This window comes from Oncorhynchus kisutch, linkage group LG13 (genome assembly GCF_002021735.2).
Source record: "Oncorhynchus kisutch isolate 150728-3 linkage group LG13, Okis_V2, whole genome shotgun sequence".
In the NCBI taxonomy this organism is placed as follows: domain Eukaryota; kingdom Metazoa; phylum Chordata; class Actinopteri; order Salmoniformes; family Salmonidae; genus Oncorhynchus; species Oncorhynchus kisutch.
Genome location: NC_034186.2, coordinates 506,451 through 523,277, shown reverse-complemented (window position 1 = coordinate 523,277; position 16,827 = coordinate 506,451). Strand labels below are relative to the sequence as shown.

Genomic DNA, 16,827 nt, shown 5'->3' with positions numbered 1-16,827 from the left:
GTAATTTTAGTTTACTTCCTGAAATGACTGCCTCCAATTAGAATTGAGCCCAACCCTGGCTTGTATGCCTTGTTCCTCTCTCAAACTCCCTTTTCCTTCAGGTCCTTCCACCTCATTCTGCTCCTCCAACAAGTATGGAAGCAAACCTGGAACCCCTGCTCCCATGCCCAAGAAACCAGCAGAGGTACAGTAAGAGAAGGACACTGTTTCCTGTCTATAGGCTGGTTCTCAGGTTGTTCCCTGATGACAACTCCATAGGGCTCTGGTCAATAGTAGTGCACCCTAGGGTAGAATGTCTCTGTCAGCCTGTTGATACCCCTCTCCTCCCTCCCTAGGGTAGAATGTCTCTGTCAGCCTGTTGATACCCCTCTCCTCCCTCCCTAGGGTAGAATGTCTGTCAGCCTGTTGATACCCCTCTCCTCTCTCCCTAGGGTAGAATGTCTCTGTCAGCCTGTTGATACCCCCTCTCCTCTCTCTCTAGGGTAGAATGTCTCTGTCAGTCTGATACCCCCTCTCCTCCCTCCCTAGGGTAGAATGTCTGTCAGCCTGTTGATACCCCTCTCCTCTCTCTCTAGGGTAGAATGTCTGTCAGCCTGTTGATACCCCCTCTCCTCCCTCCCTAGGGTAGAATGTCTGTCAGCCTGTTGATACCCCCTCTCCTCCTCTCTAGGTGTTCAGGAAAGACCTGATCAGTGCCATGAAGCTGCCAGACTCTCACCATGTCTCCCCTGAAGACTATTACCTGCTGGGGGACACCTGGAGACAGGAGTGGGAGAAGGGGGTGCAGGTGCCCGCCTTCCCTGAAACCATCCCACACGCCTCTATCAGGTAACCCTCCCACCGCCTCTATCGGGTCACCCTCCCACACGCCTCTATCGGGTAACCCTCCCACCGCCTCTATCGGGTAACCCTCCCACACGCCTCTATCAGGTAACCCTCCCACCGCCTCTATCGGGTAACCCTCCCACACGCCTCTATCGGGTAACCCTCCCACACGCCTCTATCAGGTAACCCTCCCACCGCCTCTATCGGGTAACCCTCCCACACGCCTCTCTCGGGTAACCCTCCCACACGCCTCTCTCGGGTAACCCTCCCACACGCCTCTATCGGGTAACCCTCCCACACGCCTCTATCGGGTAACCCTCCCACACGCCTCTATCGGGTAATCGTCCCACGTGAGAGGACAGACTGGTGTCTCCAAGTGGCCACACCTCTCCAGACTGTGGGTTTGAGTGAGAGTTCTGACTGGTGTCTCCAAGTGGCCACATCTCTCCAGACTGGTGTCTCCAAGTAGCCACACCTCTCCAGACTGGGTTTGAGTGAGAGGTCTGACTGGTGTCTCCAAGTGGCCACACCTCTCCAGACTGTGGGTTTGAGTGAGATGTCTGACTGGTGTCTCCAAGTGGCCACATCTCTCCAGACTGGTGTCTCCAAGTAGCCACACCTCTCCAGACTGGGTTTGAGTGAGAGGTCTGACTGGTGTCTCCAAGTGGCCACATCTCTCCAGACTGGTGTCTCCAAGTGGCCACATCTCTCCAGACTGGTGTCTCCAAGTGGCCACATCTCTCCAGACTGGTGTCTCCAAGTAGCCACACCTCTCCAGACAGTGGGTTTGAGTGAGAGGTCTGACTGGTGTCTCCAAGTGGCCACATCTCTCCAGACTGGGTTTGAGTGAGAGGTCTGACTGGTGTCTCCAAGTGGCCACATCTCTCCAGACTGTGGGTTTGAGTGAGAGGTCTGACTGGTGTCTCCAAGTGGCCACATCTCTCCAGACTGGTGTCTCCAAGTGGCCACATCTCTCCAGACTGTGGGTTTGAGTGAGAGGTCTGACTGGTGTCTCCAAGTGGCCACACCTCTCCAGACTGGGTTTGAGTGAGAGGTCTGACTGGTGTCTCCACGTGGCCACATCTCTCCAGACTGGTGTCTCCAAGTGGCCACACCTCTCCAGACTGGGTTTGAGTGAGAGGTCTGACTGGTGTCTCCAAGTGGCCACATCTCTCCAGACTGGTGTCTCCAAGTAGCCACATCTCTCCAGACTGGTGTCTCCAAGTGGCCACACCTCTCCAGACTGGGTTTGAGTGAGAGGTCTGACTGGTGTCTCCAAGTGGCCACATCTCTCCAGACTGGTGTCTCCAAGTAGCCACATCTCTCCAGACTGGTGTCTCCAAGTAGCCACACCTCTCCAGACTGTGGGTTTGAGTGAGAGGTCTGACTGGTGTCTCCAAGTGGCCACATCTCTCCAGACTGGGTTTGAGTGAGAGGTCTGACTGGTGTCTCCAAGTGGCCACACCTCTCCAGACTGTTGTCTCCAAGTGGCCACATCTCTCCAGACTGTGGGTTTGAGTGAGAGGTCTGACTGGTGTCTCCAAGTGGCCACATCTCTCCAGACTGGGTTTGAGTGAGAGGTCTGACTGGTGTCTCCAAGTGGCCACATCTCTCCAGACTGTGGGTTTGAGTGAGAGGTCTGACTGGTGTCTCCAAGTGGCCACATCTCTCCAGACTGGTGTCTCCAAGTGGCCACATCTCTCCAGACTGTGGGTTTGAGTGAGAGGTCTGACTGGTGTCTCCAAGTGGCCACACCTCTCCAGACTGGGTTTGAGTGAGAGGTCTGACTGGTGTCTCCACGTGGCCACATCTCTCCAGACTGGTGTCTCCAAGTGGCCACACCTCTCCAGACTGGGTTTGAGTGAGAGGTCTGACTGGTGTCTCCAAGTGGCCACATCTCTCCAGACTGGTGTCTCCAAGTGGCCACATCTCTCCAGACTGTGGGTTTGAGTGAGAGGTCTGACTGGTGTCTCCAAGTGGCCACATCTCTCCAGACTGTGGGTTTGAGTGAGAGGTCTGACTGGTGTCTCCAAGTGGCCACATCTCTCCAGACTGGTGTCTCCAAGTGGCCACATCTCTCCAGACTGTGGGTTTGAGTGAGAGGTCTGACTGGTGTCTCCAAGTGGCCACATCTCTCCAGACTGTGGGTTTGAGTGAGAGGTCTGACTGGTGTCTCCAAGTGGCCACACCTCTCCAGACTGGTGTCTCCAAGTGGCCACACCTCTCCAGACTGGGTTTGAGTGAGAGGTCTGACTGGTGTCTCCAAGTGGCCACACCTCTCCAGACTGGTGTCTCCAAGTGGCCACATCTCTCCAGACTGTGGGTTTGAGTGAGAGGTCTGACTGGTGTCTCCAAGTGGCCACATCTCTCCAGACTGTGGGTTTGAGTGAGAGGTCTGACTGGTGTCTCCAAGTGGCCACATCTCTCCAGACTGTGGGTTTGAGTGAGAGGTCTGACTGGTGTCTCCAAGTGGCCACACCTCTCCAGACTGGTGTCTCCAAGTGGCCACACCTCTCCAGACTGGGTCTGAGTGAGAGGTCTGACTGGTGTCTCCAAGTGGCCACACCTCTCCAGACTGGTGTCTCCAAGTGGCCACATCTCTCCAGACTGGTGTCTCCAAGTAGCCACACCTCTCCAGACTGTGGGTTTGAGTGAGAGGTCTGACTGGTGTCTCCAAGTGGCCACATCTCTCCAGACTGTGGGTTTGAGTGAGAGGTCTGACTGGTGTCTCCAAGTGGCCACACCTCTCCAGACTGTGGGTTTGAGTGAGAGGTCTGACTGGTGTCTCCAAGTGGCCACACCTCTCCAGACTGGTGTCTCCAAGTGGCCACACCTCTCCAGACTGTGGGTTTGAGTGAGAGGTCTGACTGGTGTCTCCAAGTGGCCACACCTCTCCAGACTGGTGTCTCCAAGTGGCCACATCTCTCCAGACTGTGGGTTTGAGTGAGAGGTCTGACTGGTGTCTCCAAGTGGCCACACCTCTCCAGACTGTGGGTTTGAGTGAGAGGTCTGACTGGTGTCTCCAAGTGGCCACACCTCTCCAGACTGGTGTCTCCAAGTGGCCACACCTCTCCAGACTGTGGGTTTGAGTGAGAGGTCTGACTGGTGTCTCCAAGTGGCCACATCTCTCCAGACTGTGGGTTTGAGTGAGAGGTCTGACTGGTGTCTCCAAGTGGCCACACCTCTCCAGACTGTTGTCTCCAAGTGGCCACATCTCTCCAGACTGTGGGTTTGAGTGAGAGGTCTGACTGGTGTCTCCAAGTGGCCACATCTCTCCAGACTGGTGTCTCCAAGTAGCCACACCTCTCCAGACTGTGGGTTTGAGTGAGAGGTCTGACTGGTGTCTCCAAGTGGCCACATCTCTCCAGACTGTGGGTTTGAGTGAGAGGTCTGACTGGTGTCTCCAAGTGGCCACACCTCTCCAGACTGTGGGTTTGAGTGAGAGGTCTGACTGGTGTCTCCAAGTGGCCACACCTCTCCAGACTGTGGGTTTGAGTGAGAGGTCTGACTGGTGTCTCCAAGTGGCCACACCTCTCCAGACTGGTGTCTCCAAGTGGCCACACCTCTCCAGACTGTGGGTTTGAGTGAGAGGTCTGACTGGTGTCTCCAAGTGGCCACACCTCTCCAGACTGGTGTCTCCAAGTGGCCACACCTCTCCAGACTGGTGTCTCCAAGTGGCCACACCTCTCCAGACTGTGGGTTTGAGTGAGAGGTCTGACTGGTGTCTCCAAGTGGCCACACCTCTCCAGACTGGTGTCTCCAAGTGGCCACACCTCTCCAGACTGTGGGTTTGAGTGAGAGGTCTGACTGGTGTCTCCAAGTGGCCACACCTCTCCAGACTGGTGTCTCCAAGTGGCCACACCTCTCCAGACTGGTGTCTCCAAGTGGCCACACCTCTCCAGACTGGTGTCTCCAAGTGGCCACATCTCTCCAGACTGTGGGTTTGAGTGAGAGGTCTGACTGGTGTCTCCAAGTGGCCACATCTCTCCAGACTGTGCACAGCTCCTAAGTAATTTCGATATACTTTTTATATCACAAATACTTTTATGATTAAAAAAATAATCTTCAGCTGTAAAGTTTTTTTTTTTGCTGTGCAGTTGAGGAACTAGAGTAAGTACACTTGTAGTGGTTTGGAACACAGCCCTGCATCCCTGCCTGTTTGGTTTGGAACACAGCCCTGCATCCCTGCCTGTTTGGTTTGGAACACAGCCCTGCATCCCTGCCTGTTTGGTTTGGAACACAGCCCTGCATCCCTGCCTGTTTGGTTTGGAACACAGCCCTGCATCCCTGCCTGTTTGGTTTGGAACACAGCCCTGCATCCCTGCCTGTTTGGTTTGGAACACAGCCCTGCATCCCTGCAAACACACAACTACTGTTGTTTACACAATCCACAAATTGTCTACTTATAAATGGGGGCATAATTTGGAAGCTTGTTCTATTGCCAACATGACGAGATAAATGATAAAATACTATCTTACAGTTTGAGGCATTCACAAGGCAATTCAGAGAAGCAGGTTGTAATTTTGGTGTCATGCGTGCATTCCTATGCGATGTGTGGTCAGCGCCAAATGTTCTTCACAATACACACACAGGCTCATCCTGTTCAGGACAGGCCAGGGTACGACACCGTGTCATCCTGTTCAGGACAGGCCAGGGTACGACACCGTGTCATCCTGTTCAGGACAGGCCAGGGTACGACACCGTGTCATCCTGTTCAGGACAGGCCAGGGTACGACACCGTGTCATCCTGTTCAGGACAGGCCAGGGTACGACACCGTGTCATCCTGTTCAGGACAGGCCAGGGTACGACACCGTGTCATCCTGTTCAGGACAGGCCAGGGTACGACACCGTGTCATCCTGTTCAGGACAGGCCAGGGTACGACACCGTGTCATCCTGTTCAGGACAGGCCAGGGTACGACACCGTGTCATCCTGTTCAGGACAGGCCAGGGTACGACGCCGTGTCATCCTGTTTAGGACAGGCCAGGGTACGACGCCGTGTCATCCTGTTCAGGACAGGCCAGGGTACGACGCCGTGTCATCCTGTTCAGGACAGGCCAGGGTACGACGCCGTGTCATCCTGTTCAGGACAGGCCAGGGTACGACGCCGTGTCATCCTGTTCAGGACAGGCCAGGGTACGACGCCGTGTCATCCTGTTCAGGACAGGCCAGGGTACGACGCCGTGTCATCCTGTTCAGGACAGGCCAGGGTACGACGCCGTGTCATCCTGTTCAGGACGGGCCAGGGTACGACGCCGTGTCATCCTGTTCAGGACGGGCCAGGGTACGACGCCGTGTCATCCTGTTCAGGTCGGGCCAGGGTACGACGCCGTGTCATCTTTTCAAAATACGTAGAGTCCTCGTAATTTACAGCAATTCCCTCACTCAAAGTGTGCAAAAGTTGCCCAATTAGCGGGACGGATGGGGGAACTTCTTGTGCTCTAGTTCAGAACAGCTGTCAGTCAAAACCCATACAGCGCTGTGAAGCTCAGAGCCTGAGCATGTTACTGTACAGCCACTGCGTTCCAATTTCAGTGCTTCTCAGTGTCCAGGTCTGCCGTTATCAACCTGTGTATGGGTATGATTGTAGAGTGTTATTGGTTCTCTGTTTGTCTGGGTACTGGACGACTTGGGGGCGGCAGGGTAGCCTAGTGGCTAGAGCAATGGACTAGTAACCGGAAGGTTGCAAGTTCAAATCCCCAAGCTGACAAGGTACAAATCTGTCGTTCTGCCCCTGAACAGGCAGTTAACCCACTGTTCCAAGGCCCTCATTGAAAATAAGAATTTGTTCTTAACTGACTTGCCTGGTTAAATAAAGTTAAAATAAAAATAATAAACTGCCAGTGATTCCTGACAATTGTCTGTGTCTGTAGGAACATAGCGGAGAAGCCTAAGGAGACGGTGTTCACCCTACAGAAGAGGTATATCCAATGCTGGAGTCAGGCCTCCACAGAGACGGGTTACGTTAACATCAAGGAGCTGGCTGAGGCCATGTGCTCTTATGACCTGGATAACATGGACCTCTACTGGCTGCAGGCACTCAACGCTGAGCTGGAACACATGGGTAAGGAACACAACACTGAGCTAGGACACATGGGTAAGAGCTAGGACACATGGGTAAGAGCTAGGACACATGGGTAAGGGCTAGGACACATGGGTAAGGGCTAGGACACATGGGTAAGAGCTAGGACACATGGGTAAGGACTCAACGCTGAGCTGTGGAACACATGGGTAAGAGCTAGGACACATGGGTAAGAGCTAGGACACATGGGTAAGGAACACAACACTGAGCTAGGACACATGGGTAAGAGCTAGGACACATGGGTAAGGAACACAACACTGAGCTAGGACACATGGGTAAGAGCTAGGACACATGGGTAAGGAACAAAACACTGAGCTAGGACACATGGGTAAGAGCTAGGACACATGGGTAAGGAACACAACACTGAGCTAGGACACATGGGTAAGAGCTAGGACACATGGGTAAGGAACACAACACTGAGCTAGGACACATGGGTAAGAGCTAGGACACATGGGTAAGGAACACAACACTGAGCTAGGACACATGGGTAAGAGCTAGGACACATGGGTAAGGAACACAACACTGAGCTAGGACACATGGGTAAGGAACACAACACTGAGCTAGGACACATGGGTAAGGAACACAACACTGAGCTAGGACACATGGGTAAGGAACACAACACTGAGCTAGGACACATGGGTAAGGAACACAACGCTGAGCTAGGACACATGGGTAAGGAACATATTGCTGAGCTAGGACACATGGGTTAGGAACACAACGCTGAGCTAGGACACATGGTTTAGGAACACATCCACATACTTGCGTAGGTTTGGTTTTCTCCCAGCAGAACTCTGCTAGGCGACGCGAATGTCTGTGTTCGCATACTCCCTTAAAAGACCTCGCTTGAATAACAAGATAAGAAGTGGTAATTTTACTGTTTGTCCCTCTTGAGACGCCGTAGCAGCAACACAGACAATATACTACTTCTTCAATAGTCCAAATGAATCTAAGATGAATACATCAGGTATGAATTTAGACTTTTTTTGCGTAGGAGGTCATATTCATTCTATTTTACATTAAAGATATTTGGTCAAGTATTTTTCAAGTGAAAACTACCATTTGCTTTTTGAATGACGACAAACAATGAATTCAAGAAAACCCATCCATAGTGCCCACACCTACTAGGAGTAGTACTGTTGACCAATCACAGACAAGGGGCAGGGGGACGGACTTCACACCTCCACCTTCCAGGGGACAGGCTTCACACCTCCACCTTCCAGGGGACGGGCTTCACACCTCCAGGGTCCCGGAGACGAGCCAACTGTTATTCTGTCTCTCAGGGGAGGATCCCGGGGACGAGCCAATTGTTATTCTGTCTCTCAGGGGAGGGTCCCGGGGACGAGCCAACTGTTATTCTGTCTCTGTGTCTTAACTGTGTTACGTCATTCCCCAGGGGAGGGGCCTGTAGATGAGCTGACAATGGAGCGTACCATGGAGGCATTGGAGCGTCATTGCCATGACAACATGAACCACGCCATCGACACGGTAGAAGGGCTGGGCATCGAGTACGACGAGGATGTCATCTGTGACGTGTGTCGCTCCCCCGACAGCGAGGAGGGCAACGACATGGTCTTCTGTGACAAATGTAACATCTGTGTTCATCAGGTAGGAACCTGACCACCTGACGACTATAAAAATGTAATACTAATGATAAACTGGGTGGTCCCTGAATGCTTATTGGCTGACAGCCATGGTATATCAGACCGTATACCACAGGTATGACACAACATTTATTTTTACAGCTCTAATTATGTTGGTAACCAGTTTATAATAGTAATAAGGCACCTTGGAGGTTTGTGGTATATTGCCAGATGACAGCTAGCTTCCGTCCTCCTCTGGGTACATTGACGTCAATACAAAACCTCGGAGGCTCATGGTTCTCACCCCCCTCCATAGACTTACACAGTAATTATGACAACTTCCAGAGGAAGTCCTCCAACCTATCAGAGCTCTTGCAGCATGAACTGACATGTTGTCCACCCAATCAAAGAATCAGAGAATTAATCTAGTACTGAAAGCATAAGCTACAGCTAGCTAGCACTGCAGTGCATAACATGTGGTGAGTAGTTGACTCAAAGAGAGAGAGAAGACAATAGTTGAACCGTTTTGAACTAATACATTGCTTCAAAAAGCTTTTGTTTTTACAAATGTTTTGCCTCCGGGGCCTGCCGGTGCAACTACTAAACTGACTGTACACTGTACTGCATGATTTTAGCGGGTTTTTAACACATTAGTTCTATTAGCTATGTTGACTATGATGTTACTTTAGCAAATATGGTGACAATGATGTAGGCTGTGTGTAGCGGTTATGATTTGAAAGTTTTTGGTAAGGATTTTTCACCTGGTCACAGACAGCTGATGTGTTGTACATTGAAGTCTACAAGTGAAGGGAAACGGTGAGAGGAGGAGAGCGCGTAGATGTCGAAGAAGGAATACAACGTGGCTGCTATGAAAGTGAACTGTGTTTACGCGTGATCAGGGGTGTATTCATTCTGCCTATTCTGTTGAAAAACATTTCTTAAACGGAAGCAAACAAAATGGGGATAAACATACCTGAATTTGGCCTAGCTGTTGGACTAATGCTTACTCCCTAGATCAGCTAGATGCAGGCAAGCGCGTGCAAGGCGCTATTGAATGTATGACTGTCTGACACCTCAAATTTGTCTCTCAACCTGTGTGTATCTACGTTGTAAACTTTCATTCATATGCTAGGTTGTAGAAACCTCATGATGGGTATAGGGGATATTAGAGTATCATGTAGTAGCATAAACCTGTCACTGTTAAATTGAGCTGGGTGACTGGAATGACATGACAGTCATCCAATATGCTGTAATAGAAATTAGGCCATGCTCATGAAAAAATACTAATCTTAAACGTCACCGACCGACACTGACAGTGAATTAAATATAAAGGCAACATGCAACAATTTCAGAGATTTTACTGAGTTACAGTTCAAATAATGAAATCAGTCAATTGAAATACATTCATTAGACCATAATCTATGCACTTAAATATCAAATGGAGGTCGCTTTTCCCATGGTTCATTTTCATGCCAGCCGGGTAGGCTATACTCCTGTTGTAAATATAAGCAATGTGCTTAATATTAGGAAAGTTGAGAAGTAAATATAGTAGGCCTAGCCTATAGAAAGCTGGTAGGATCCTCCTCTTTTTATTAGAGGCCATCACTCTGTTTTCTCGCGCAATTGCATAGCCTATAGAAATGTTGTGTAACATGAGCTCATGGGCTCTCATGAAGTGTTTGATTAGATTTTAGGTCACATTTGCATTGATGTCAGAGTGATTAGAGGGACAATAGAGTGCTGAGTACCAGGCAGTTAGCAAGTTTGGTAGGTTACTAATGACCATCACTGGCATTAGAGCTTTGGAGAAGCCTAATTACCGTGTCTAAACGGTCACATAGAATTTGACTGCCGGTGTGGTGGTAATACGGTCACTGCAACAGCCCTAGGTGAGACCACCACATCACGCAGTGGGACACGTCTCCTTCACATAGAGTTGATCAGGCTGTTGTTCGTGGCCTGTGGAATGTTCGCCCACTCCTCTTCAATGGCTGTGTAAAGTTGCTGGATATTTTCAGGAACTGGAACACGCTGTCGTGCACGTCGATCCAGAGCATCCCAAACATGCTGAATGGGTGACATGTATGGTAAGGGTAGGCCATGGAAGAACTGGGACATTCTCAGCTTCCAGGAATTGTGTCCAGATCCTTGCGACATGGGGCCGTAGATTATCATGCTGATACATGAGGTGATGGTGGAGGATGAATGGCACAACAATGGGCCTCAGGATCTCGTCACTCGATCTCGTATCTCTGTGCAGTCAAATTGGCATCAATAAAATGCAATTGTTTTCATTGTCCGTAGCTTATTCCTGCCCATACCATAACCCCACCGCCAGCATAGGGCACTGTGTTCACCATGTGACATCAGCAAACCTCTCGCTCAGACGACGCCATACAAGCTGTCTGCTATCTGCCCGGTACAGTTGAACAGGGAGTCATCCGTGAAGAGCACACTTCTCCAGCATGACAGTGGCCATCGAAGGTGAGCATGAAGTCTGTTACGACGCTGAACTGCAGTCAGATCAAGACCCTGGTGAGGACAACGAGCATGCAGATGAGCTTCCCTGCGCTGGTTTCTGGCAGTGTGTGCTGAATTTCACAATTTCATCAGCTGTCCAGGTGGCTGGTCTCAGACGTTCCTGCAGGTGAAGAAGCTGGATGTGGATTGGTTGGCTTGGTTTACATGGTCTACGGTTGTGATGCCTGTTGGACATACTGCTAAGTTCTCTAAAATGACTTTGGAGGTGGCTTATGGTAGAGAAATTAACATTTTAATTCTGGTGGACATTCCTGCAGTCAGCATGCCAATTACACACTCCCTCAACTTGAGACATCTGTGGCATTGTGTTGTGAGACACAACTTCACATTTTAGAGTGGCCTTTTATTGTCCCCAGAACAAGGTGCACCTGTGTAATGATCATGCTGTTTAATCAGTTTCTTGATATGCCAAACCTGTCAGGTGGATGGATTATCTTGGCAAAGGAGAAATGCTCACTAACAGGGATGTAAACACATTGTGCAGAAAATGAGAGCGAGAAGCTTTTTGTGCGTATGGAACATTTCTGGGATCTTTTATATCAGCTTGGAACCACACTTCATGTGTTACACTCATCTATACTGAACAAAAATATAAACGTATCTAATAAACTGGCCACGGAGTATATTTAGTTTTGAGGAGGGCAACGTCATGGTCTTCAGTGACAAGGCAACATCTGTTTACCAGGTAGGAATCTCCTCGTTTAGTATGAAGGGGCCATCTGTCTCTCTCTCTCTCTCTCTCTCTCTCTCTCTCTCCTGCCCAGGTGTGTTATGGTATAGTGAAGATACCATGTGTAGTCCTAACTCTCCCTCTCTCCCCCTGCCCCCCCCCCTACCCAGGCGTGTTATGGTATAGTGAAGATACCATGTGTAGTCCTAACTCTCTCTCTCTCCCCACCCAGGCGTGTTATGGTATAGTGAAGGTACCAGATGGTAACTGGCTGTGCAGGACGTGTGTCCTGGGCATCGACCCCCAGTGTCAGCTGTGCCCCATCAAGGGAGGGGCGATGAAGGCTACGCGGGCGGGCACCAAGTGGGCACATGTCAGCTGTGCCCTGTGGATCCCTGAGGTAAAGGATGACTTCCGAATTACACCCAATTGCCTTTATAAACTCAGCAAAACAAGAAACGTCCTCTCACTTTCAACTGCGTTTATTTTCAGTGTAAATATTTGTATGAACATAACAAGATTCAACAACTGAGACATGAACTGAACAAGTTCCACAGACATGTGACTAACAGAAATGGAATAATGTGTCCCTGAACAAAGGGGGGGTCAAAATCAAAAGTAACAGTCAGTATCTGGTGTGGCCACCAGCTGCATTAAGTACTGCAGTGCATCTCCTCCTCATGGACTGCACCAGATTTGCTAGTTCTTGCTGTGAGATGTTAAAAAAAATAAACCTCACTCTTCTACCAAGGCACCTGCAAGTTCCCGGACATTTCTGGGGGGAATGGCAGAACACTGACATTCCTGTCTTGCAGGAAATGACGCACAGAACGAGCAGTGTGGCTGGTGGCATTGTCATGCTGGAGGGTCATGTCAGGATTAGCCTGCAGGAAGGGTACCACATGAGGGAGGAGGATGTCTTCCCTGTAACGCACAGCGTTGAGATTGCCTGCAATGACAACAAGCTCAGTCCGATGATGCTGTGACACACCGCCCCAGACCATGAAGGACCCTCCACCTCCAAATCGATCCCACTCCACAGAGTACAGGCCTCGGTGTAACGCTCATTCCTTCAACGATAAATGCAAATCCGACCATCACCCCTGGTGAGACAACCGCTACTCGTCAGTGAAGAGCACTTTTTGCCAGTCCTGCCTGGTCCAGTGACGGTGGGTTTGTGCCCATAGGCGATGTTGTTGCCGGTGATGTCTGGTGTGGACCTGCCTTAAACAGGCCTATAAGCCCTCAGTCCAGCCTCTCTCAGCCTATTGCAGACAGTCTGAGCACTGATGGAGGGATTGTGGCAGTTGTTGCCATCCTGTACCTGTCCCGCAGATGTGATGTTCGGAAGTACCGATCCTGTGCAGGTGTTGTTATACGTGGTCTGCCACTGTGAAGACGATCAGCTGTCCGTCCTGTCTCCCTGTAGCGCTGTCTTAGGCGTCTCACAGTACAAGGTTCCCAGTAGATTACAGCGGTGATAGACAGAGAGGTGGATAAAACGTGAACACCTTCAACATGTTGACACATTTACTCCAACATCAGTAGACCGGAGCTAAAAGGGAAAGGAACAACACCATCTCCCCTCAGCATTCAAGCTGTCCTTGGCAGCTGATTCTGACCGGGACGAATACATTACAAGAGTGATAGGTAGGCTATGTTTATATGTTTAGTCTTTGGGCGCATATCCGCAGCTATAAACTAATTCTCAGTGGTTGAGAATAAGGGGTGTCAGCACCCTGATAAAGTGCTCAAGCCACATTATAAACTTCCCTCTTGCACCCATTTCAGCAAACCGGTGTGGTATCCTCTCTATAAACAAGCCAAACCGGTGTGGTATCCTCTATATAAACAAGCCAAACCGGTGTGGTATCCTCTCTATGTAAACAAGCCAAACCGGTGTGGTATCCTCTCTATGTAAACAAGCCAAACCGGTGTGGTATCCTCTCTATGTAAACAAGCCAAACCGGTGTGGTATCCTCTCTATGTAAACAAGCCAAACCGGTGTGGTATCCTCTCTATGTAAACAAGCCAAACCGGTGTGGTATCCTCTCTATAAACAAGCCAAACCGGTGTGGTATCCTCTATATAAACAAGCCAAACCGGTGTGGTATCCTCTCTATGTAAACAAGCCAAACCGGTGTGGTATCCTCTCTATGTAAACAAGCCAAACCGGTGTGGTATCCTCTATATAAACAAGCCAAACCGGTGTGGTATCCTCTCTATGTAAACAAGCCAAACCGGTGTGGTATCCTCTCTATGTAAACAAGCCAAACCGGTGTGGTATCCTCTCTATGTAAACAAGCCAAACCGGTGTGGTATCCTCTCTATGTAAACAAGCCAAACCGGTGTGGTATCCTCTCTATGTAAACAAGCCAAACGGGTGTGGTATCCTCTCTATATAAACAAGCCAAACCGGTGTGGTATCCTCTATATAAACAAGCCAAACCGGTGTGGTATCCTCTCTATGTAAACAAGCCAAACCGGTGTGGTATCCTCTCTATATAAACAAGCCAAACCGGTGTGGTATCCTCTATATAAACAAGCCAAACCGGTGTGGTATCCTCTCTATGTAAACAAGCCAAACCGGTGTGGTATCCTCTCTATGTAAACAAGCCAAACCGGTGTGGTATCCTCTCTATGTAAACAAGCCAAACCGGTGTGGTATCCTCTCTATGTAAACAAGCCAAACCGGTGTGGTATCCTCTCTATATAAACAAGCCAAACCGGTGTGGTATCCTCTCTATGTAAACAAGCCAAACCGGTGTGGTATCCTCTATATAAACAAGCCAAACCGGTGTAGTATCCGCTCTAATATAAACAAGCCAAAGTTTCCATTGATTTGGTCCATGCACCCTGTGTTGCACGTAACAATGACAGCCATCATATGACCCCGGATTGTCAAGATTGCGCCGACAGATATGGCAGCTCTGCTACTAGCTCCTAAGATATGGCAGATATGGAAGCTCTGCTACTAGCGCCTAAGATATGACAGCTCTGCTACTAGCTCCTAAGATATGGAAGCTCTGCTACTAGCTCCTAAGACATGGCAGCTCTGCTACTAGCTCCTAAGATATGACAGCTCTGCTACTAGCTCCTAAGATATGGAAGCTCTGCTACTAGCTCCTAAGACATGGCAGCTCTGCTACTAGCTCCTAAGACATGACAGATAGGAGCTAGTAGCAGAGCTGCCATATCTTAGGAGCTAGTAGCAGAGCTGCCATATCTGTCATGTCTTAGGAGCTAGTAGCAGAGCTGCCATAAGACATGACAGATATGGCAGCTCTGCTACTAGCTCCTAAGATATGGCAGCTCTGCTACTAGCTCCTAAGATATGGCAGCTCTGCTACTAGCTCCTAAGACATGGCAGCTATGGCAGCTCTGCTACTAGCTCCTAAGACATGACAGACATGGAAGCTCTGCTACTAGCTCCTAAGATATGGCAGCTCTGCTACTCGCTCCTAAGATATAGCAGCTCTGCTACTAGCTCCTAACCTCCAGGTAGACAGCGGTGGGCCGTTTACAATACGTACTGAACCGTGGGTTTGGTGGGCCGTTTACAATACGTACTGAACCGTGGGTTTGGTGGGCCGTTTACAATACGTACTGAACCGTGGGTTTGGTGGGCCGTTTACAATACATACTGAACCGTTTACAATACATACTGAACCGTGGGTTTGTTGAACCGTTTACAATACGTACTGAACCGTGGGTTTGTTGAACCGTTTACAATACGTACTGAACCGTTTACAATACGTACTGAACCGTGGGTTTGGTGGGCCGTTTACAATAAGTACTGAACCGTGGGTTTGGTGAACCGTTTACAATACGTACTGAACTGTTGGTTTGGTGGGCCGTTTACAATACGTACTGAACCGTGGGTTTGGTGGGCCGTTTACAATACGTACTGAACTGTGGGTTTGGTGGGCCGTTTACAATACATACTGAACCGTGGGTTTGGTGGGTCGTTTACAATACGTACTGAACCGTGGGATTGCTGGGCCGTTTACAATACGTACTGAACCGTGGGTTTGGTGGGCCGTTTACGATATGTACTGAACCGTGGGTTTGGTGAACCGTTTACAATACGTACTGAACCATGGGTTTGGTGGGCCGTTTACAATACGTACTGAACAGGGGGTTTGGTGGGCCGTTTACAATACGTACTGAACCGTTTACAATACGTACTGAACCGTGGGTTTGGTAGGCCGTTTACAATACGTACTGAACCGTGGGTTTGGTGGGCCGTTTACAATACGTACTGAACCGTGGGTTTGGTGGGCCGTTTACAATACGTACTGAACCGTGTGTTTGGTAGGCCGTTTACAATACGTACTGAACCGTGGGTTTGGTGGGCCGTTTACAATACGTACTGAACCGTTTACAATACGTACTGAACCGTGGGTTTGGTGGGCCGTTTACAATACGTACTGAACCGTGGGTTTGGTGGGCCGTTTACAATACATACTGAACCGTTTACAATACATACTGAACCGTGGGTTTGTTGAACCGTTTACAATACGTACTGAACCGTGGGTTTGTTGAACCGTTTACAATACGTACTGAACCGTTTACAATACGTACTGAACCGTGGGTTTGGTGGGCCGTTTACAATACGTACTGAACCGTGGGTTTGGTGGGCCGTTTACAATACATACTGAACCGTTTACAATACATACTGAACCGTGGGTTTGTTGAACCGTTTACAATACGTACTGAACCGTGGGTTTGTTGAACCGTTTACAATACGTACTGAACCGTTTACAATACGTACTGAACGGTGGGTTTGGTGGGCCGTTTACAATAAGTACTGAACCGTGGGTTTGGTGAACCGTTTACAATACGTACTGAACTGTTGGTTTGGTGGGCCGTTTACAATACGTACTGAACCGTGGGTTTGGTGGGCCGTTTACAATACGTACTGAACTGTGGGTTTGGTGGGCCGTTTACAATACATACTGAACCGTGGGTTTGGTGGGTCGTTTACAATACGTACTGAACCGTGGGTTTGGTGGGCCGTTTACAATACGTACTGAACCGTTTACAATACGTACTGAACCGTGGGTTTGTTGAACCATTTACAATACGTACTGAACCGTGGGTTTGGTGAACCGTTTACAATACGTACT

The 16,827-nt window shown here is 49.6% G+C and overlaps 1 protein-coding gene across 1 annotated transcript in view; it reads left to right on the top strand.

Annotated features, from left to right (window-relative positions):
* LOC109882875 (protein Jade-3-like) overlaps nt 1-16,827 on the top strand; it is a 73,134-nt gene that overhangs the window by 35,518 nt on the left and 20,789 nt on the right. The window contains exons 4-8 of the mRNA XM_031838132.1: nt 102-184; nt 671-828; nt 6,699-6,889; nt 8,301-8,512; nt 11,931-12,098. Coding sequence (XP_031693992.1) covers nt 102-184; nt 671-828; nt 6,699-6,889; nt 8,301-8,512; nt 11,931-12,098 — 812 coding nt within the window. The remainder of the gene's footprint in view (nt 1-101; nt 185-670; nt 829-6,698; nt 6,890-8,300; nt 8,513-11,930; nt 12,099-16,827) is intronic.